This window comes from Cervus elaphus, chromosome X, assembly GCF_910594005.1.
Source record: "Cervus elaphus chromosome X, mCerEla1.1, whole genome shotgun sequence".
NCBI classification, from domain to species: Eukaryota; Metazoa; Chordata; class Mammalia; order Artiodactyla; family Cervidae; genus Cervus; species Cervus elaphus.
In genome coordinates, this window is record NC_057848.1 from 91,561,769 (window position 1) to 91,585,438 (window position 23,670).

Below are 23,670 nucleotides of genomic sequence, written 5' to 3' on the forward strand. Positions count from 1 at the left end.
ACTGGGAGAAACCTCCACAATAAAAAGGAACCACAGACCATCAGAATACAGAAAGATGACTCCAAACACAGCAATCTAAACAGGATGAAAAGGCAGGGAAATACCCAAGAAGTAAAGAAACATGAAAAATGTCCCCCAAGCCAAACAAAAGAGGAGGAGATAGGGAATCTACCTGAAAAATAATACAGAACAATGATAGTGAAAATGATCCAAAATCTTTAAAAGAAAATAGAGTTGCAGATAAATATCCTGGAGACAAGGATCGAGAAGATGCAAGAAATGTTTAACAAGGACCTAGAAGAAATACAAAAGAGTCAATTAAAGATGAATAATGCAATAAATGAGATGAAAAACATTCTGGAGGGAACCAACAGTAGAATAATGGAGGCAGAAGATAGGATAAGTGAGGTAGAAGATACAATGGTGGAAATAAATTAAGCAGAGAGGAAAAAAGAAAAAAAAAAAGAATCAAAAGAAATGAGGACAACGTCAGGGACCTCTGGGATAATGTGAAATGCCCCAACATTTAAATCATAAGAGTCCCAGAAGAAGAAGACAAAAAAAAAAAAAAAAAAAAGGCCATGAGAAAATACTCGAGGAGATAATAGCTGAAAATTTCCCTAAAATGGGGAAGGAAATAGTTACACACATCCAAGAAACCCAGAGCCCCAAACAGGATAAACCCAAGGTGAAACACTCCAAGACACATATTAGTCAAATTAACAAAGATCAAACACAAAGAACAAATATTAAAAGCAGCAAGGGAGAAACAACAAATAACACACAAAGCGATTCCCATAAGGATAACAGCTGATCTATCAATAGAAACTCTTCAGGCCAGAAGGGAGTGGCAGGACATACTTAAAGTAATGAAAGACAATAACCTACAACACAGATTACTGTACCCAGCAAGGATCTCATTCAGATATGAAAGGGAATTCAAAAGTTTTACAGACAGGCAAAAGCTGAGAGAATTCAGCACCACCAAACCAGCTCTTCAACAAATGCTAAAGGATCTTCTCTAGACAGAAAACACAGAAAGGTTGTATAAACATGAACCCAAAACAACAAAGTAAATGGCAACGGGACCATACCTATCAATAAGTACCTTAAATGTAAGTGGGTTGAATGCCCCATCCAAAAGACAAAGACTGGCTGAATGGATACAAAACAAGACCCCTATATATGCTGTCTACAAGAGACCCACCTCAAAACAAGGGACACATAGAGACTGAAAGTGAAGGGCTGTAAAAAATATTTCATGCAAATGGAGATGAAAAGAAAACAGGAGTCGCATTACTCATATCAGATAAAATAGACTTTAAAATAAAGGCCATGAAAAGAGACAAAGAAGGACACTATATAATGATCAAAGGATCAATCCAAGAAGAAGATATAACAGTTATAAATATATATGCACCCAACATAGGAGCACCACAATATGTAAGGCAAATACTAACGAGTATGAAAGGGGAAATTAACAATAACACAATAATAGTGGGAGACTTTAATACCCCACTCACACCTATGGACAGATCAACTAAACAGAAAATTAACAAGGAAACACAAACTTTAAATGACACAATGGACCAGCAAGACCTAATTAATATCTATAGGACATTTCACCCCAAACAATCAATTTCATCTTTTTCTCAAGTGCACACGGAACCTTCTCCAGAATAGATCACATCCTGGGCCATAAATCTAGCCTTGGTAAATCCAAAAAAATTGAAATCATTCCAGTCATCTTTTCTGACCACAGGGCGGTAAGATTAGATCTCAATTGCAGGAAAAAAAAAAAAAAAACTATTAAAAATTCAAACATATGGAGGCTAAATAACATGCTACCGAATAACCAAGAAATCATAGAAGAAATCACAAAAAAAAAAGAAATCAAAATATGCACAGAAACAAATGAAAATGAAAACACAACAACCCAATACCTATGGGACACTGTAAAAGCAGTGTTAAGGGGAAGGTTCATAGCATTACAGGCTTACCTCAAGATACAAGAAAAAAGTCAAATAAATAATCTAGCTCTACACCTAACACAACTAGAGAAGGAAGAAGTGAAGAACCCCAGGGTTAATAGAAGGAAAGTAATCTTAAAAATTAGGGCAGAAATAAATGCAAAAGAAACTAAAGTGACGGTAGCAAAAATCAACAAAGCTAAAAGATGGTTTTTTGAAAAGATAAACAAAATTGACAAACTGTTAGCAAGACTCCTTAAGAAACAAAGGGAGAAGAACCAAATCAACAAAATTAGAAAGGAAAATGGAGATATCACAACAGGCAACACTGAAATACAAAGGATCATAAGAGATTACTACCAGCAGCTCTATGCCAATAAAATGGACAACTTGGAAGAAATGGACAAATTCTTAGAAAAGTATAACTTTCGAAAACTGAACCAGGAAGAAATAGATCTTAACAGACCCATCACAAGCACAGAAATCGAAACTGTAATCAGAAAACTTCCAGCAAAAAAAAAAAAAAAAAAAAAAAAGCCCAGGACCAGATGGCTTCACAGCTGAATTCGACCAAAAATTTAGAGAAGAGCTAACACCTATCTTACTCATACTCTTCCAGAAAATTGCAGAAGAATGTAAACTTCCAAACTCATTCTATGAAGCCACCATCACCCTAATTCCAAAACCAGACAAAGATGCCACAGAAAAAAAAAAAAAAAAGAAAGAAAAAAGAAAACTACAGGCCAATAAAACTGACGAACATAGATGCAAAAATCCTTAACAAAATTCTAGCAAATAGAATCCAACAACATATTAAAAAGATGATACATCATGACCAGATGCACTTTATCCCAGGAATGCAAGAATTCTTTAATATCCACAAATCAATGTAATACACCACATTAACAAATTGAAAGATAAAAACCATATGATTATCTCAATAGATGCAGAGAAAGCCTTTGACAAAATTAAACATCCATTTATGATAAAAACTCTCCAGAAAGCAGGAATAGAAGGAACATACCTCAACATAATAAAAGCTATATATGACAAACACACAGCAAACATTATCTTCAATGGTGAAAAATTGAAAGCATTTCCCCTAAAATCAGGAACAAGACAAGGGTGCCCACTCTCACACTACTATTCAACATAGTTTTGGAAGTTTGGGCCACAGCAATCAGAGCAGGAAAAAATAAAATAAAAGGAATCCAGATAGGAAAAGAAAATGTGGAACTCTCACTGTTTGCAGATGGCATGATCCTCTACATAGAAAACCCTAAAGACTCTACCAGAAAATTACTAGAGCTAATTAATGAATATAGTAAAGTGGAGGATATAAAAGAAACACACAGAAATCCCTTGCATTCCTATACACGAACAATGAGAAAACATAAAGAGAAATTAAGGAAACAATACCATTCACCATTGCAACAAGAAGAATAAAATACTTAGGAGTATATTTACCTAAAGAAACAAAAGATTTATACACAGAAAACTATAAAACACTAATGAAAGAAATCAAAGAGGACACAAATAGATGGAGAAATATACCGTTTTCATGGATTGGAAGAATCAATATTGTGAAAATGAATATAATACCCAAAGCAATCTATAGATTCAATGCAATCCCTATCAAGCTACCAGTGGTATTCATCACAGAACTAGAACAAATAATTTCACAATTTCTATGGAAATAAAAAAAAAAAAAACAAAAAACCTTGAATAGCCAAAGCAATTTTGAGAAAGAAGAATGGAACTGGAGGAATCAACCTGCCTGACTTCAAGCTCTACTACAAAGCCACAGTCATCAAGACAGTATGGGACTGGCACAAAGACAGAAATATAGATGGATGGAACAAAATAGAAAGCCCAGAGATAAATCCACATACCTACAGATACCTTATCTTTGACAAAGGAGGCAAGGATATGCAATGGCAAAAAGACAACCTCTTTAACAAGTGGTGCTGGGAAAACTGGTCAACCACTTGTAAAAGAATGAAACTAGAACACTTTCTAACACCATACACAAAAACAAACTCAAAATGGATTAAAGATCTAAATGTAAGACCAGAAACTATAAAACTCCTAGAGGAGAACATAGGCAAAACACTCTCCGACATAAATCACAGCAGGATCCTCTATGACCCACCTCCCAGAATTTTGGAAACAAAAGCAAAAATAAAGTAATGGGACCTAATGAAACTTAAAAGCTTTTGCACAACAAAGGAAACTATAAGCAGGGTGAAAAGACTGCCCTCAGATTGGGAGAAAATAATAGCAAACGAAGCAACAGAGAAAGGATTAATCCCAAAAATATACAAACAACTCCTGCAGCTCAATTCCAGAAAAAATAAATGACCCAATCAAAAAATGGGTCAAAGATCTAAACAGACATTTCTCCAAAGAAGACATACAGATGGCTAGCAAACACATGAAAAGATGCTCAACATCACTCATTATCATAAAAATGCAAATCAAAACCTCAGTGAGGTACCACTACACTCCAGTCAGAATGGCTCTTATCCAAAAGTCTACAAGCAATAAATGCTGGAGGGGGTGTGGAGAAAAGGGAACCCTCTTACACTGTTGGTGAGAATGCAAACTAGTACAGCCACTATGGAGAACAGTGTGGACATTTCTTAAAAATCTGGAAATAGAACTGCCATATGATCCAGCAATCCCACTCCCGGGCATACACACCAAGGAAACAAGATCTGAAAGAGACACGTGCACCCCAATGTTAATCGCAGCACTGTTTATAATAGCCAGGACATGGAAGCAACCTGGATGCTCATCAACAGAATAAAGATAAGGAAGCTGTGGTACATATACACCATGGAATATTACTCAGCCATTAAAAAGAATTCATTTGAATCAGTTCTAATGAGATGGATGAACCTGGAGCCCGTTATACAGAGTAACGTAAGCCAGAAAGATAAAGACCAATACAGTATACTAACTCATATATATGCAATTTAGAAAGATTGTAAAGATAATCCTGTATGCAAAACAGAAAAAGAGACACAGGTGTACAGAACAGACTTTTAGACTCTGCGAGGGAAGGCGAGGGTGGGATGTTCCGAGAGAACAGCATTGAAACAAATATACTATCAAGGGTGAAACAGATCACCAGCCCAGGTTGGATGCATGAGACAAATGCTCAGGGCTGGTTCACTGGGAAGACCTAGAGGGATGGGAAAGAGAGGGAGGTGGGAGGTGGGATCGGGATGGGGAACACATGTAAATCCTTGGCTGATTCATGAAAATGTATGGCAAAAACCACTACAATATTGTAAAGTAATAAGCCTCCAACTAATAAAAATAAATGGGAAAAAAAACAACTATCAATTGTTGATTAGTCAACATTAGATCACATTATTATGTAGTATTTCAATTATTTTAATCCTGCAAATAAGTTTTTCATAGATTTTATCACTTATCACAATAAATATGAATATAGTTTTCAGACATTTAGCTGACATCTCTTTTTTCATTCAAAACTTCTGAATTATTTACAAATAGCCAAATGTCTTCACACACATATTTCCAAGTACCTGCTGATCATTCTGAATTAATGACAAATAAAATCAACTACACACTGAGTGGAAATTTTGTCAAAGATGATACAATTTTTATTTTAGTTGTTACCTTAAAAATTAAGTTATAATGTTTTCACAAAATGAAAGTTCTAAAATATATGAAAAAAATTAAGTTATAATGTGTTCACATAGCCTATAGTTCTAAAAATTTAATTATATGACTCATAGTTTCTCAAAAATCTAGTAATGTAAATAAGCTTAAAAACCTAGTAAGGATAATTATATTTGGCTGATATTTGACATGGCAATTAACTAAAATGTATATGTGACTAACTAATCAAGAACTATTAGTCAATGTGAAATGCCATTAACTTCTGTAGCTATCTGTAATTCTTTAATCACTAAAACAAATATTAAAAATAAAACACAGGTCTGTAGGATGGCAAACATGTTTTGATAGGAAGGTAATTCTTATCAATTCAGTTTAATAATCCCTCAATTTAGTTCTCATCTTTTTACATACACTTTAAAATAACACTTTTCTCATGAATGTCAGTTTGTTTTCTGATATATTAAAAGTGATTTATCTTATCTCCTGAGTCCAGTAAAGCATGTTAAGTCACTCACAAGTTGAATGCAATGGTAGATGTCATTAATCCATTTTCTTATTTCCACAGGGCTTCCCTTGTGCCTCAGGTGGTAAAGAATCCACCTGCAATGTGGGAGACCTGGGTTCAATCCTTGAGTTGGGAAGATCTCCTGGAGAAGGGAATGGCAACCCACGACTGAGAGACTTTCACTTTCATTTTCTTGCATGCAATACTTCAAGTACTTAAGCCTTAATCTAATTTACCTTTAACTAGCCCCTTCTCCATGAGCTCTATATTTACAGATAGCTTGACAAATGCAACACATTATTTCAAATTATTGTGTTAATCATAGTGTATCTGGGCTTCTCAGGTGGCTCTAGTGGTAAAGAACCCACCTGTCAATGCAGGAGACACAAAAGATGCAGGTTTGATCCCTGGGTTGGGAAGATCTCCTTGAGGAGGAAATGGTAACCCACTCCAGTATTCTTGCCTGGAGAATCTCATGGACAGAGAAGTCTGGCGGTCTACTGTTCATAGAGTCACAAGAAGTTGGATAGGACTGAAACAACTTAGCACACACACACTCAATAGTGTAATGACTCTTCTAAGAGCATGTGCACTTTTAAAAGATGATTCACTAATTCGTCTCTTCATTCAGCAAGTTGATTTATTTTCTACAAAATACCTGAGGAACGGAACACAGAGCTCATAGGGAAATAGGCAGGTAAGAAAAGATAGAATGAGTATGTGATCAAAATATGTACTGAGTCACCTGGGCAAAGGGACTTCTAAGAGCCTCTAATATGATAGCTTATGAATTAAGACTTCTTATCAATAATTATTTTAAACATGACAGAGATATAACTTTGCTAAAATTGACGAAAAGCTATGACAATGCAGCAATGCAAATATTATGCCACGAATGAGTAGAAGTTTTATAAGGGAAAATATGGCTATGGAAGTGCAGTAGTGCTACTTATCCAAAGTATTAAGTTTTCACTTAAGACTTCAGACTTCTCCAAACCTCAACTATTTCCAAAGTGAATTTTAAAATATTCTATTGGGCTTTTTAATCTGTACAATTCATATGTTTCCGGTTATATCAAATTCACAATACCATCACATGCAAGCAAACATTAAGCAATTTTTTCTGCTAAAATTTCAAGTCAATTGGGCAATTGGTTGCATTAAAAAATAATTTTGTCGTTATAAACTTAATGTTTTCATCTGCATGCCTAGATACCATCAAGATAAATCCTATGTAAATATCTAAAACAGATGCTAAAAATCACGTCTTAAAGTTTCTACTTGAATTAAAGAATCTCTTCCACCCCAAACAAAACCCCAGACTTATAAACTTGGCCAATCCCTTCTACTGTTTGGGCCATAATTTTCCTTCTTTAAAAAATGTAGGGAACTTCCCTGGCAGTCCAATGATTAAGATTCTGCACTTCCACTGCATGGGGCATGGGTTCGATCCCTGATTGGGAAACTAAGATCCCACATGTCATGCAGCACGGCCAAAAAACAAAGAAAGAAACAAATTTTAAATTTAAATGTAGAATTAACCTTTAAATTCCTTTGTAATACTAATGTTATTTAACATGACTCTCAAAAAGTTTTGAGGCTCCAGTCTTGTGTCTGATTTTCCCGGTTGCTTAGAGGTAAAGAATCTGCCTTTAATGCAGAAGTGAGTTCCATCCCTGAGTTGGGAAGATGCCCTGGAATAAGAAATGGGAGCCCACTCCAGTATTCTTGCCTGGGGAATCCCACGGACAGAGGAGCCTGGCAGGCTACAGTCCATGGGGTTGCAAAGAGTCGGACATGACTGGACAACTAAACAGCAACAAATCTTGTGTCAGATACTGTGCTAAGCACTGCAGAAACAAAGATAAACGTCACAGGAATTCTGCCATTAAGGCTCTGATATTTTAATGGAAAGCACAAGCATATAAGCAAATAATTACATTCAAAGTTGGCAGTTCAATAACTGAGGTGATTTTGAACGCTAAGGGAACAAAAGAATGTCTAATACAGAATGGATGGTTTGGCAGAAAGTGGGATGGATATTGGCAGTGAGTGGGAAGAGCTGGCCTGCTGCACAGGCATGAAAGTAAGGCTCCCTTTTGTCAGAACATTCATAGTTCACAGTTGGAGGAGAAAAGGGTACATAAGAAGAGACATGAAGAGATGACTAATACATTGGTGCTCAAAATTCTCCAAGCCAGGCTTCAGCAATACGTGAACCATGAACTTCCAGATGTTCAAGCTGGTTTTAGAAAAGGCAGAGGAACCAGAGATCAAATTGCCAACATCCACTGGATCATCGAAAAAGCAAGAGAGTTCCAGAAAAACATCTATTTCTGCTTTAATGACTACACCAAAGGCTTTGACTGTGTGGATCACAATAAACTGTGAAAAATAATTCAAGAGATGGGAATACCAGACCACCTGACCTGCCTCTTGAAAAACCTATATGCATGTCAGGAAGCAACAGTTAGAACTGGATATGGAACAACAGACAGGTTCCAAATAGGAAAAGAGGTACATCAGGGCTGTATATTGTCACCCTGCTTATTTAAATTATGTGCAGAGTACATCATGAGAAACGCTGAGCTGGAAGAAGCACAAGCTGGAATCAACATTGCCAGGAGAAATATCAATAACCTCAGATATGCAGATGATACCACCTTTATGGCAGAAAGTGAAGAGGAACTAAAAAGCCTCTTGATGAAAGTGAAAGAAGAGAGTGAAAAAGTTGGCTTAAAGCTCAACATTCAGAAAACTAAGATCATGTCATCTGGTCCCATCACTTCATGGGAAATAGATGGGGAAACAGTGGAAACAGTGTCAGACTTCATTTTGGGGGCGTTCCAAAATCACTGCAGATGGTGATTGCAGCCATGAAATTAAAAGACTTGGAAGGAAAGTTATGACCAACCTAGAAAGCATATTAAAAAACAGAGACATCACTTTGCCAACAAAGGTCAGTCTAGTCAAGGCTATGGTTTTTCGAGTGGTCACGTATGGATGTGAGAGTTGGACTGTGAAGAAAGCTGGGTGCCAAAAAATTGATGCTTTTGAACTCTGGTGTTGGAGAAGACTCTTGAGAGTCCCTTGGACTGCAAGGAGATTCAACCAGTCCATCCCAGAGGAGATCAGTCCTGGATGTTCACTGGAAGGTCTGATGCTGAAGCTGAAACTCCAGTACTTTGGCCACCTGATGCGAAGAGCTGACTCATTTGAAAAGACCCTGATGCTGGGAAAGATTGAAGGCAGGAGCAGAAGGGGACGACAGAGGATGAGATGGTTGGATGGCATCACCGACTCGATGGACATGAGTTTGAGTAGACTCCGTGAGTTGGTGATGGATAGGGAGGCCTGGCATGCTGCAATTCATGGGGTCATAAAGAATCGGACACGACTGAGCGACTGAACTGAACTGAACTGAACCTCAGATACGAGAAAGCCTTGAATGCCAGTTTAAATTTGAGTATTGACTGATTCATTGATTAATTGAAGTACTGATTTACAATATAATCTGTATGTATTATATATAATCAGTATAATATAATATTTACAATATTATATCAGCTTGAGGTGTACAATATATTGATTCAATACTTTTATACATTACAAAAATTATCACCATGGTAAATCTAGTTACCGTCTGCCTCCATGCAAAGTTATTACAGTATTTTGACTATATTTCCTCTGCTATCCAGTATATCCCTGTAAAATTATATCTATTTTATAAATGGAAGTTTGTATGTCTTAATTTCCCTTACCAATTACACTCATCCTCCCCATGGCCCTCCTCTCTGGTAACCACCAGTTTGTTCTCTGTATCTGTAAGTCTGTTTTGTTTTTTTTTTAATGTTTGTTTGTTTTCTGTGTCTTTTAGATTTCACATATAAGTGAAATCATATGATGTCTGTCTTTCCGACTTAAAGTTGAATTTTTTGATGTAGACAATAAAATGACTTTAGCTGATTCTAATTTAGGGACAGTAGCATAAATAAAATCTTACAGCATGAAAAATATTGTTTTTGTTTTTCTTAATGAAAACATTGAGGGGTAGAACGAAAGTGTTCTTGAATTTCAACATTTAAAAAATAATATTTGAAAGAAATATTATGTTTTAAGGAAGTCTCATATCATCAGAATGGTCAGTTCACTTTACTTTGCTGATGGGGGCACTTTAATGAAAAAAAGTGAGAAGAATCAGGATAGCTGTTCAGGGGCTTCCCAGGTGGCACAGTGGTAAAGATTCCACCTGCCAATGCAGGAGATGCTGGAAAAATGGGTTCAACCCCTGGGTTGGGAAGATCCCCAGGAGTAGGAAAAGACAACCCGCTCCAGTATTCTTGCCTGGAAAATTCTATGGACAGAGTATCCTGGAGAGCTACAGTCCATGGGGTTGCAAAGTCAGCGGGGACTGAGCATGCATGCAAGATACATTCTACTAAAATAGATTATTCTATGATTGCAGGACTTTCCTTGGTTGTCTAACAGTGGAGACCCGATACTCATCACACAGGAATAAAACTGATTCTGGAGCAAGAAGGAATCCTTTTTAGTAATGATAGATTGAGATACTGGGTTTATCAAACTCATACACTTTAATCTCTATCACTACTACTGCAACTCATCCATAAACTCAGTTTTAAGAAGGTTGCTTTGGAAGTTTATCTAGAATCGCAAAAATGTATATGTTTGTCAAGTTATGTCTCGTTTTTTTTTTTTGTAACTATGTAAAACAGAAAAAAATCTAGATATTCAAAAAATGTTTACTACACTACAAGAAAAATGCTGATCCTTTATTTAATAGTACATTTAATTCATTTAAAATTATATGATACCCTATTAGTAGTGTCCTTGGGTCTCTTTTCATTGATATTTCAGTGAGACCATTTTGCTGTATTTACTCAAAAGCATAAATGTTCTTTATTCTCTTTTGCCATTATAAAAAGAATGTCAGGGAAAGATTAAATAAATCATTAAAGTTGGGTTCACAATAAATAAACCACAAAAAAATAGGTGCTACTCAGTGTGAGAAATACACTTTTTCTAAAGGTGTATTTTATATAGGAACTTAAGGAATCTGAATTCAGATATCACAAGTTTGAAAATGTTCATTAATTTACATAGTTTCTCATTTTATCTATCATTCTAAAACACCTGCATACATTAAGAAACTGGGTTGAAGGGTCAAAATAAGCACTGGAGAGAGAGACTTAATTTCAGATTAAACAATATTTTATTACTTTGACACCAAATCACAATACTGCCTTACTAAGCAACAAATAAACTAACATGAAAATCTACTTCATGTTCAAAATGAAATAAGTTACGTATATTAAAGTCTTTATAAATACAGAAAACTGCTCTAGAATAAGGTAATGTGACATGTCAACTTAAATTTTAAATTAGAAAAGCAAAGTCAAATTATAAATGTGTAATTTCTGAATTGAACATTAGTGCAAGATTTGGCAGTTACAACTTAGTATTCCTCATAATGTACTGAAGGCAGGATTTGAATCTCTATATCACTATATTTTGTGAGACTGTATGAGCTTTTAAATGTTTTATTGTATATAGTTCTGCTGCTGCTGCTGCTAAAGCACTTCAGTCGTGTCCAGTTCTGTGCGACCCCATAAATGGCAGCCCACCAGGCTCCGCCGTCTCTGGGATTCTCCAGGCAAGAACACTGGAGTAGGTGGCCATTTCCTTCTCCAATGCACAAAAGTGAAAAGTGAAAGTGAAGTCGCTCAGTCGTGTCCGACTCTTAGCGACCCCATGGACTGCAGCTTACCAGGCTCCTCTGTCCATGGGATTTTCCAGGCAAGAGTACTGGAGTGGGTTGCCATTGCCTCCTCCGGTATAGTTCTGTTGTGGTTTTATTGTATATAGTGCCTGTTTAAAATGTTAAGTGACAAACAAAAAGGCACCCTACTTAATGGGAGAGGACATTTGCAAATGATATATCTGATAAGGGGTTAATATCCAAAATATACAAATAATCCATACAATTCAGCATCCAAAAAATCAATTAAAAATTAGTTGAGAGTTTAAATACATTTGGGCTTCCCTGATAGCTCAATTGGTAAAGAATCTTCCTGCAATGCAGGAGGCCCCGATTCAGTTCCTGGGTGAGGAAGATCCACTGGAGAAGGGATAGGCTACCCCCACTCCAGTATTCTTGGGCTTCCCTTGTGGCTCAGCTGGTAAAGAATCCGCTTGCAATGTGGGAGACCTGGGTTCGACCTGTGGGTTGGGAAGATCCCTTGGAGAAGGGAAAGACTCCCACTCCAGTATTCTGGCCTAGAGAATTCCATGGACCACAGGGTTGCAAAGAATCAGACACGACTGAGCGACTTTCACTTCACTTTCACTTTGAATCCTTTCTTGTTTTTTTCCAAAGAAAACATACAAATGGCCAGCAGACAAATGAAAGGATGCTCAACATCACTAATCAGGGGAATGCAAACTAAAACCACAATGAGATACCAATCCCCACCTATCAAAACAGTTATAAAAAAGACAACAAACAACACATGTTGGTCAGGATGTGGAAAAAAAGGAAGCCTACTGTGTTGTTGGTCAGAGTGTAAATTGATCCAACCACTTAGGAAAAGAGTATGGAAGTTCTTCAAAAAATTAAAAATAGAACTACCATATGATAGAACAACTTTGAGTATTTGGCCAAAGAAAATGAAAACACTAATTCAGAAAGATATAGCACACCAATGTTGACTGCAGCATTTATCATGATAGCCATGATATAAGATCAAACTAAGTGTCCATCCTTAGATGAACGGATAAAGAAGATGTGATTTTATGTATGTATGTATGTGTGTGTGTGTGTGTGTGTATATATATATATAATGGAATATTGCTCAGCCATAATAAATGAAGTCTTGCTGACATAGACAACATAGATATCTATCTAGAGGGTATCATGCTAAGTGAAATAAGTCAGACAATGAAAGACAAATACTATCTGATCTTACTGATAGGAGGAATCTAAAAATCAAAACAAAGAAAAGCAAAACAGACTAATAGATACAGACAATAAATGTGTATTTAAAAGAAGTTAGGGGTCTAGGCTGTTGAAATAAGTGAAGGGGATTAAGAGGTACAAACCTCAGTTACAAAATACATAAATCATGGGACTATACAGAATGTGGAATATGGTCAGTAAAGCTGTAATAACTTTGGGGACAGATGGCTACTGTATTTATGGTGTTGATCATTTCATATTGTATGCATATTCAAATCACTCTGTAGTATACCTGAAAGTAATATAAAGTTGAGCATTAACTATATTTCAATCAATTAAATATTGAGTGGTACACCTTAAACCTGATTTTAATAAATGACAATTACCCTCTCCACACATTAGACATTTGAGATTTTCTGATCTTTGGTTTATATTTTGACTTCATTTAATATTACTTTAATGACCATAGTAATGCTTGCAATATTCTCTAGTAGCAGGTGAAACAGCTCCCTGAAAAAGGTTTACTTTTTTCTGTGATGTTATGAACAAGCATTTCAAATAGACTAGTTTTTTTTTTGTTGTTGTTGTTGTTAGCTCTGTCATCTTTTAAAAGGACTACTTCTGAGAGCATTCTGAAAAATAAGGAAAAGATGGCTGAAAGCAAAACTTGACATTGCAGTGTTAATTTTAGTTCACATTCCAGAAGACACTAGTTTTAAGAGAAAATGATTTAAGGATGTTCATCATATTATCACAGATTTGACAAGATCCGCAAGTGTCATTATGAATGCTGATGATAAGATGTCAGAAGCTAGATAAAAGAATAAAAAGTAAATGAAAGTACATGAAGGAACTGAGCTCTTCTCTTTAAAGGTATTTTGTAGATAGTGATGCAGATTATTTCATTTAGCATGATACTGTCTAGATTAATTGTGTTGGCAGAAGGAAACCAGATTGCTCTTTTCTGAAAAAGGGCATTTGGCTTTAATCACCATTTACATATATTGAAGCTATTGGCACTAGATACAAATAGAATTAAGAGTTTTAATGTAATTTCTGTACTACCAACATGACATTTTAAAGAATGCTAAAAATCTTGCAAACAAATCACTGTATACAGTAGTGATGAAATAGAATATTTTTGCAGAAAGTAGTGTAATTTTTTCCTCATTTACAGATGGAACTGATAAAGCTATGTAGCAATGAGAGAATCACTTTAATACCAAGAAAAAATGCATTTAGAATTAAAATGATCAGCTATTTTTTTTTTAAAGATAACTGTGTATCTGCTAAAAGCCTTGATAGGGAAAAAAAGTAACATTGATATGCAAATTATCATGATAATATATAGATAAATAACCAAAAACATCTAAATGATAAGATGGGGAGGGGGGAAAAATGAAAGGAAAGAGAGAGAGAGAGAGAAAAAAAACAGAGAATGAGAGATGTTTGTATTCACATTTCTTGAGATTACAACTTAATCTTTGTTTAGAGACTGAATGGGCAGTAGAATCTGCATTTAAATAGTTTTCTTTTTTTAATTTTAAATAACGAATATTGCCTTAACATTAAAAAAAAAAAAAACTATCTGTTGCTATTTCATCATATTTTATTTTATAACCAATACATTTTCTCACCTTTTATGTCACTTTCTAAGTAGTTTATCAAAGAATTGACTGTTATGTATGGAGACATCTACCATTAAATTTTAATGTACTAGCCAAATCACCACGATGTTACTCTAATTCACAGATAGAGTTAACACGTCTTGACGGAAATTTATGTTGAATTTCTGGTGGTAATAATGCTTTCTAACAGAACTATACAGAAGCTAGTTCTTTTCCCCTAGCTTCTCCTACAGGTACAATAAATATGTCCACCCTGAGGAGGAAAATTGTTTTTCCCCTTCAGTAGTGAGCAACATTAGTGATTCAAGGAGGACAATAAGACACTGTGCTGAGGTGCATTGTGAGGAGACAGGAAAGAGAGCAGCAGATCTATTTTTGCAAATCAGACAACATGCCCTTGCAATATAGTAATTAAATGTTTATTAGATAAATGGAGTCTATGTGCTCCTGAAGTTATAGATTGGATATTAAGGAAAATTAAGCTAAAGGTCACTTGTAGATATTCTTTATTTTTTAAGAGAAAAGCAACATAACTTGTGTAAATGGAGGGTAGTGATAAGATAATTGTGGGACTTGAAATACTGCAAGGAAATATAAAATTCATTCAGATATCTGCACATTTTACATAGTTCATAAACTTGGCTTCTTTTCTCCACTTAACTATAGATTATTACTGTAGAGTAACTTAATATAGACTAACATAATGTCTGAATTTGGCAAAGAGGAAAATGGGGAATTGGCATTACCTTATTTTTTTCCTTGAATAACGTACTTTAACAATTGTTTCCTAATTGTCTGCTATCTACTCTCAAAATAAGAGTTGATAACAAGGAAAATAAAACTAGTAGTGATTCATCTAGAATTTTTATTGAAAAACAAAAGCTTTCATGCATACGTGGAGATCAGAATTTTCTAAGATTTCTCTTTCACATATATTGAAGGAAGAAAATACTTAGGCTTTAAAGCAATGCAGTCGTCTCTACTACTGTTTAGTTTCTCATTTTAAGGTTATTCCAGTCAGATTCTGGTAGCCAGATATTAATCTGTTCAACAATTTTTATTTCAGGTTTTTCTTTGTTCCACAACCAAATAAATGTGTGATGTTAGGTACTTCACATCCTCACTAGGACTGTTTTCTCATCTATAGAATAAACTATGTGAACTCTCTCATCTTCAAAGTTCTTTCAGACAAAAAGTTATTTTCCTTTTGTCATTTTTTAAAAAGAGGTAAGAAAGCTTTCCAATTGTTTAAGGCTCAGCCCACCACAGCTTCCCAGGTGGCTCAGTGGTAAAGAATCTGCCTGTCAAGCAGAAGATGCAGGAGACCCTGGTTCAATCCCTGGGTCAGGAGGATCACCTAGAGGAGGGCATGGCAACCCATTCTAGTATTCTTGCCTGGAGAATCCCATGGACAGAGGAACCTGGTGGACTACAGTCCATGGGGTCACAAAAGAGTTCGACAGGACTGAACATGCACACAAACACACACACAACCTACCACATAATACCTTGACTAGATATTCAGCAGTTTGCTACTACTGTACATAATTTTAATTTTTTAATTAATTAATTTATTTATGGGGCTTCCCAGGTGGCAATAGTGGTAAAGAACCCACTTGCCAATGCAAGAGATGTAAGAGAGGTGGATTCAACTCCTGGGTCAGGAAGATTCCCTGGAAGAGGGCATGGTGACTCACTCCAGTGTTCTTTCCTGGAGAATTCCATGAACGGAGTAACCTGGAGGGCTACAGTCCATAGGAACACAAAGAGTCAGACATGACTGAAGAGACTTAGCACACACACACACACACACATTTATTTATGGCTGTGCTAGGTCTTCGTTGCTGTGCTTTCTCTAGTTGCAACAGTTGTGGGCTACTCTTTAATTGCAGTGTGTGGTGGCTTCTCTTGTTGCAGAGCATGGGTTCCAAGTTCCTGAGCTTCACTAGTTGTGGCTCCTGGCCTTCAGTAGTTGAGGCTCAAGGGGTCAGTTTTTGTGGCACTGGCTTAATTGCTTTGCTGCATATTGAATCTTCCAAGACTAGGGATAGAACCCATGTCCCAAGCATTGACAGGCTGATTCTTAACCACAGGACCACCAGAGAAGTTTGGGCACATAATTTTAAAATAAAAGAGCAGATCATTGTCAACAGTGCCTGAGGGTTAGTGATAATACCTCTTCTACTCCCCATCTTATAATTTTGGAGAAAGACATTATAGAGAAAATATTCTTGACTTAAAATGTCTGAGATGAGATGTCATCATGCCTCTAAACTCATACTACTGATTAAAGTAAATGATTCTAAAAATTGCAATTTTACAATCTCCTTATCTGATAGAGTAATTACCTCCTACTTTGTATGATATTATTCATCTTTGAAACAAATAAAAAAAGTCCCTAAATTATAAAGTGTTCTGGCAAAAAATTGAATATATGCTAAACAGATAATCACATGCTCCCAGGGTGGTTACAATCTTCACATGCTTATCATTATGACTTTTCTCTGCACTCTATTCCAGGAAGTATATTAAGTTATTATGACCTTTTTAGTCCAGCTCACCACATGGAAGCATGCTTTTGGACAAAAGGATCTCTCCAATAATGCTATTAACAATGTTATATTATGCACTATTGTTTCTGTCTACTTCTAGGAGTCACGCAACATGGCTGCAAGTATTAGGAAGAGATAGGTGCCTGGATCTTGAGAAGCATGACTATGGATAAATAAATTGCAGGAGTCTGGTTTATTGGTAATATGCACCATTTAAATGGATTTTAAAATTTTCATTTTACAAATTTTCCTTACTTTAAAAAATTCCTTCTATTGTTAATTTACACCAATACATTTTCTTCATTAAAGGCATTTCTATAACTTGATGTTCAAGAGGGTTTTGATTAAATCAGGCCTTTACTTATGATGAGTCTAAGAAAATTTAATTATTTTAGATAATGTGTCTAACTTTCTGAACTAAAATAAAATCATATGATGGCATTAAATGTTAAGATATTGCCAATGGTAACTGTTCATATAAGATAAGGAACAAAGAAGGTAAGGCAAAATAAAATAAAAGCAAAAAAAAAGAAAAAAGAAAGAAAACAAAATAGTCTTGTGCCAAATTCTCAGTGTACTTCCTTGGCTAACTATGTTTAACATAGCTTCAACAGCTCTTCTAGTTCTACTATTTCAAGAAAACAAATCAAGGACAGAGTATTTTGCTGTACTCTGTTAAGCATAAGCTATAATCTTCTCTTTTATTTTTCCAGGGCTGTGTTCTTCATAAAACTTATTTTGGAGGAGAAGATAGTTATATTTTCTCCAGTGGTAACATGCAACCAAGAAAAAAGCTAAAATCCTAAAATGATACATTATTTCAAGGCATTTTGCTATCCTACTTAAATAGTATATGTGAAAATGTGAAATATACAGTGCATGTATTCTCAGTTGCTCAGTAGTGTCTGACACTTTGCAACCCATGGACTGCAGCCTACCAGGCTCCTCTGTCCATGGGATTTCCCAGGTAAAAATACTGGAGTGGGTTGCCACTTTCTTCTCCAGGGATTCTTCCCAAGCCAGGGATCAAACCTGCATCTCCTGCATTGGCAGGTGGATTCTTTACCACTGAGCCCAATCATGCCCAATAAGAAAAATTCAATAATGAAACTGTACCTGCCTAACACTGAGGTTTTTACTCACATTATGAATGAAGTCCACAGTGAGGAAGGACTGTAACAACCGCCCTATGCTGACCCCTCAAACCCACCAGTTTTATCCAAGAGGGAAATGAAGTTGATAGAGACTGGTGTTTTTAATTTTTTCTTCCCTTGCCTTCTTTTGTTCTTTCTTTCCTTCATTCTATTGTCTATTCACAATTGAATCTATGTTATTTGTATATTTGTTTTAATCTTAGATATCCATGTTCTTTTTACCTTTCACACATTTGGAAAATAAGATTGTCTTTTGATGACTTTCTTAGATGACTTAAGTACAGCAAAATCTTTTGTTTGAGAGTATGTATATGGACAAATTTTTATTTATTTATTTATTTTAATTTTCAAATAATGTCCCTGATACTGATCTCATGAATTCATATGACAGCTCATAGTCTATTTGGAAAGTTTTTAAAAAAGAATTCATTACTTTCTGATTAGTAGGGATTATTGGGAAATTAAGGATTAAAAAAGCAGTCTATTACCGTGTATATTCTTGGTATGTTTATACTCCTGTAATAGTTAGGCCAAAAATGATGTACAAAATCATTTACAAAAATGAGTAACAATTTAATGCTGTGCTGATAACTGTAAATCATCTTTATAGTATAAAAGTCATTTTTTTGGTAATATTTACCTTTAACTAGAATTTTGAGAATTGACATATCTATAGAAAATCATGGCATGTTTAAAAATAAAGTTATTAAGGGCCGATTTTTAAAAATTTCTATAATTAGTATTATATGATCAAGAATCACAGAGTCCTGATACTCAGACATTTAGAGTTCTTTAAAGAGAAACGTGACAGTGGGGAAATAAACAAGATGGCGCCAGTCAGGTTCTCTTGCCCCATGCTCTCATGACCTGTCACCCCATGTTCTGTAAACAATGACTTTGCACAGTTATGTAACAGCTGAAATCACTTATAGCACTGCACATGCACTTCACAAAGTACTTGCTTGAACATGGGCTACTTTTCTTACATAGACTCCACCTGGAAAAGTCCCGGAGGTTGTGTGTGTGTGTACAGGAGCTACCACCATCAAAACCCTGGCTGCTGCTGCTGCATTAGGGCTGCATTGGAGCAACACCATGGTTATGTTATATGAGGTTATGCTGTGGCTATGTTGTTACTACATTATGGTTATGTTATGGCTGCTTCTACAGCCTCTGCATAAGCCAGGAGAGAGGCTGTATTATGGCAGTTGTGCCAGCCAGGAGAGAAGAAATGTGTCTGCAGTTCCTATGGCTCCTTGTGTCTTCTTCCAGCCTCTTAGCTTGAGCCTTGCCTACCCTGGGTTCAGCAAACAATGTGGAGAGTGTGAACAGGATCAGTGATGCAGTGATCCTTTCAAATATTTGAAGAATCAGATACTGTCACTGGTTTCTCATATTCTAAGTGAAAAATTGGAAGTGAGTAGTTTTATGATCCAGACTTAAAAAATATTTTCTTGAAAGATGAAATAATATTCTGAAGAATTTTTAATCTCTTATGATGAATAATCCTGTTCAGGATCATTAATAACACAACTGCTTGAAAAACTTCATTTTTCTTCTGTACCAAGGTGTATCTAGAAAGATGGCTCTCTAGAGAGCAAAATGATATTTTCTTTATTACATTTTTAAAGAAGATCATGTATTCTTTTTATTAGAACTGCATTGAATTTTGCAGATTTCTGCCACTTGAGAAGCTTTAGGTTTTTCATAGAGAGTACTAGTCATCAGAAAATAAATTACAATCTTTTTTTAATGGTGAAAGGATTACATTTGTTGATGTTATTTTGCATACTTTCACAGAAAATGTTTGATTTTTCATTTAAAAGGAGTATGTTATGTATCCCACATATAAAATGGCTTCACATTATTTTCTTACAGATTATTTTTAAGAAATATATGTTGAGTCACAAATGTTGGGCTCCTATTATGCACTTTAAGAAAAAAATATTAAAATGTTATTTTATCATGTTTATTAAAATTCATGGAAACTTTAAAAGGTGCTAATAGTCCATTTAATCAAGCAATGAAAGGAGTAGACACATATCTCATTTTACTGTATTTTATTTCATTTTTTACAAATTGCAGGTTTGTGTCAATCCTGCAGAGAGGAAGAACAAGTCTATAGGCACCATTTTTTCAACAGTATTTGTTCACTTCATGCCTCTGTGTTACAGTTTTCTCCCAATATTTCAAACTTTCTCGTAATTATTATATTTGTTATGGTGATTTGTGATTAGTGATCTTTGATGTTGCTATTGTAATTGTTTTAGGGTACCATTAATCATGTGAAGTATTAATTCAATGGTTAATTAAAACCATTAACCTATTTGAATGCAGAGTTCCAAAGAATAGTAGGGAGAGATAAGAAAGCCTTCCTCAGCGATCAATGCAAAGAAATAAAAGAAAATAATAGAAGAGTAAAGAGGAGACATCTCTTAAAGAAAATTAGAGATACCAAGGGAACATTTCATGCAAAGATGTGTTCGATAAAGGACAGAAATGGTATGGACCTAACAGAAGCAGAAGATATTAAGAAGAATTATACAAAAAAGATTTTCACGACCCAGATAATCATGATGGTATGATCACTCACCTAGAGCCACACTTCCTGGAATGTGAAGTCAAGTGGGCCTTAGGAAGCATCACTATGAACAAAGCTAGTGGAGGTGATGGAATTCCAGTTGAGCTATTTCAAACTCTAAAAGATGATGCTGGGTCCGGCCGCGGCGCGAGAACCACGGCGGCCTCTGAGGCGGCGGCGGCGGATCCCCGCGGCTCTCGCCTCAGGCGCCCTGGCCATCCCTGTGGCCGCAAGGGGAGCTGCCGCCGCCTCGGGCCGTGGGTGCCCCCTGGGAGGCTGAGAGGCAACCGGCCGCGACCGCCGGCGGCGAGGCAGCAGCCCGCGCGTTCGACGCCGCAGGCCCAGGAGCGAGCTGTCCCCGGCCGTGCGGACCAACATCCTGTGCACGGTGAGTGGCTGCGGCAAGATCCTGCCCAACAGCCCCGCGCTCAACATGCACCTACCTGGTCAAGAGCCACCGCCAGCAGGATGGCATAGTAAATCCAACAGTAAGAAAATATTTGAAAACTGTACCGAAATTCTACTGTTGTACAATTGAAGGATGCCCTAGAGGCCCTGACAGACCATTTTCTCAAATTTCTCTCGTAAAACAGCACTTCATGAAAATGCATGCTGAAAAGAACCATAAATGTAGTAAGTGCAGAAATTCGTATGGCACCGAGTGGGACTTGAAAAGACATGCAGAGGATTGTGGCAAGACCTTCCAGTGCACATGTGGCTGTCCCTATGCCAGCAGGACTGCGTTATAGTCTCACATCTACGGAACTGGCCATGAGATCTCTGCAGAACACAGGGATCCACTTAGTAAGAAAAAGAAAATGGAAAACTGCTTGCACAGCCAGAATCTGTCCAGGAAGACCACTGAATCACTGAGCAACAAACCAGTTAGTTCCACGACCAGATGCTCCAGAACCAGAAACTTCAGAAATAAAGCTGGTGGCTTCCTTTGAAGACTCTTGCAGCTCTAATGCCAAACAGCAGACTCTTCCAGCAGCTCCAAGGTACCCTCAGAAGTTGCTTTTACCAAAGCCCAAAGTGGCTTTGGTTAAACTCCCCGTCATGCAGTTTTCTCCTGTGCCCGTCTTTGTGCCTACAGCCAACTCCTCAGGCCAGCCTGTGGTGTTGGGTGTCGACCAGCAGGGCTCTGCCCCCGGGGCGTGCACTTACTGCCCTTGTCCATTGGAACCCTGATCCTCGGCCTGGATTCGGAGGCCTGCTCTCTCAAAGAGAGCCTCCCTCTTTCAAAAGTTGTCAATCCTGTTGCTGTTGAGCCGATTAGCACAGGTAGTCAAGTGAACTTGGGTAAAAGTCCATTTAGCCCGTTACAGGAACTTGGGAACACTTGTCAGAAGAACCACATTTCTTCCATCAGTGTACAGACAGACCTGTCCTACACCACACCACAGTTCATGCCGTCTGCACAGTGGGCCAGCCCTGACTCCTCTGTGTCGTTCTGTTCGCAAACTGATTTGACATTTGGTTCCCAGGTTTCCCTTTCCATTAGTGTTCAAATCAGACTTTTTTGACCAGTTCTAAGGTAACCTCATCCATCTATGCTCAGACTGATGCATTTATAGATGCCAGTTTCCAGCCAGGTGGGATCTCCAGAGAAACTCAGACCAGCGGAACGCAAAGTCCAGCAAAGGACTGAGTATAGATGGACCAAGCTGTAATGTGTGGAGACATTTTTGAGAGTGTCCATTCATCATATGGTGTGTCTACAGATAATATTATAAGCAGTGGCTTAGTAGCAGAGACTGTAACTCATGACTTGTTACCTCAGAACCACCCTAAAACTTTAACACAAGACATTGAGAAATCCACCCCAATTATAAACTTCAGTGCACCAAATAGTATGCTTTTGTCACAGAACATGACAGATAATCAGACCCAAACCATGGATTTATTAAGTGATCTAGAAAACATCTTGTCAAGTAACCTACCTGGTCAGACGCTGGACAATCGTAGTCTTTTGTCTGACACAAATACTGGACCTGACATCCAGCTCCCATCTGGCCCAATCAAGAATCCTGCAATTGATTTTGATATCAAAGAGTTCTTTTCAGCCTCAAATATACAGACAGAAACCGAGGAGAGTGAGCTTAGTACCATGACCACTGAGCCAGTCGTGGAGTCCCTGGACATAGAAACCCAAACTGACTTCTTCCTTGCAGACCCTTCTGCCCAGGCCTACAGTTGTAGGGGGGATTCTAGCTTCTTAGGCCTTGAGATGTTTGACATGCAGACACAGACATACCTGAACTTCTTTTTAGACAGTAGCCCTCGTCTGCCACTGGGAAGTATCCTGAAACTATTTTTTCCATGAATACTGATTCGTCTGACACAGAGACCCAGACTGATGGAATCTCCACTGCTAAAAACCTGCCTGCCCTGGAAAGCAAAGTTCAGTTGAACAGTGCCGAAACAAAGACCATGAACTCTGGCTTTGAAACTTTGGGGAGCTTATTCTTCACCAGCAATGAAACTCAGACAGCAATGGATGACTTTCTTCTGGGCAATCTGTCCTGGAACACGATGGAATCTCAGTTCAGCTCTGTTGAACTGAGCAGCTCTGTGCAGAACTACACCCAGTCTCCAACTTCTGAAAGCGGAGTCCACATGGGGGATGGATTCACAGTTCCCTTCTGGA

The 23,670-nt window shown here is 37.0% G+C and overlaps 1 protein-coding gene across 2 annotated transcripts in view; it reads right to left on the bottom strand.

Moving 5' to 3' along the window:
- Positions 1–23,670, bottom strand: part of PCDH11X (protocadherin 11 X-linked) — a 940,417-nt gene that overhangs the window by 65,824 nt on the left and 850,923 nt on the right. The window contains exon 8 of one of the 2 annotated variants that reach the window (XM_043896469.1): positions 6,728–6,787. The exons of the other annotated variant lie outside the window; for it this stretch is intronic. Coding sequence (XP_043752404.1) covers positions 6,777–6,787 — 11 coding nt within the window. The 3' untranslated portion in view covers positions 6,728–6,776. Of the gene's footprint in view, positions 1–6,727; positions 6,788–23,670 lie in introns of those variants that run through there. 2 annotated transcript variants of the gene reach the window in all.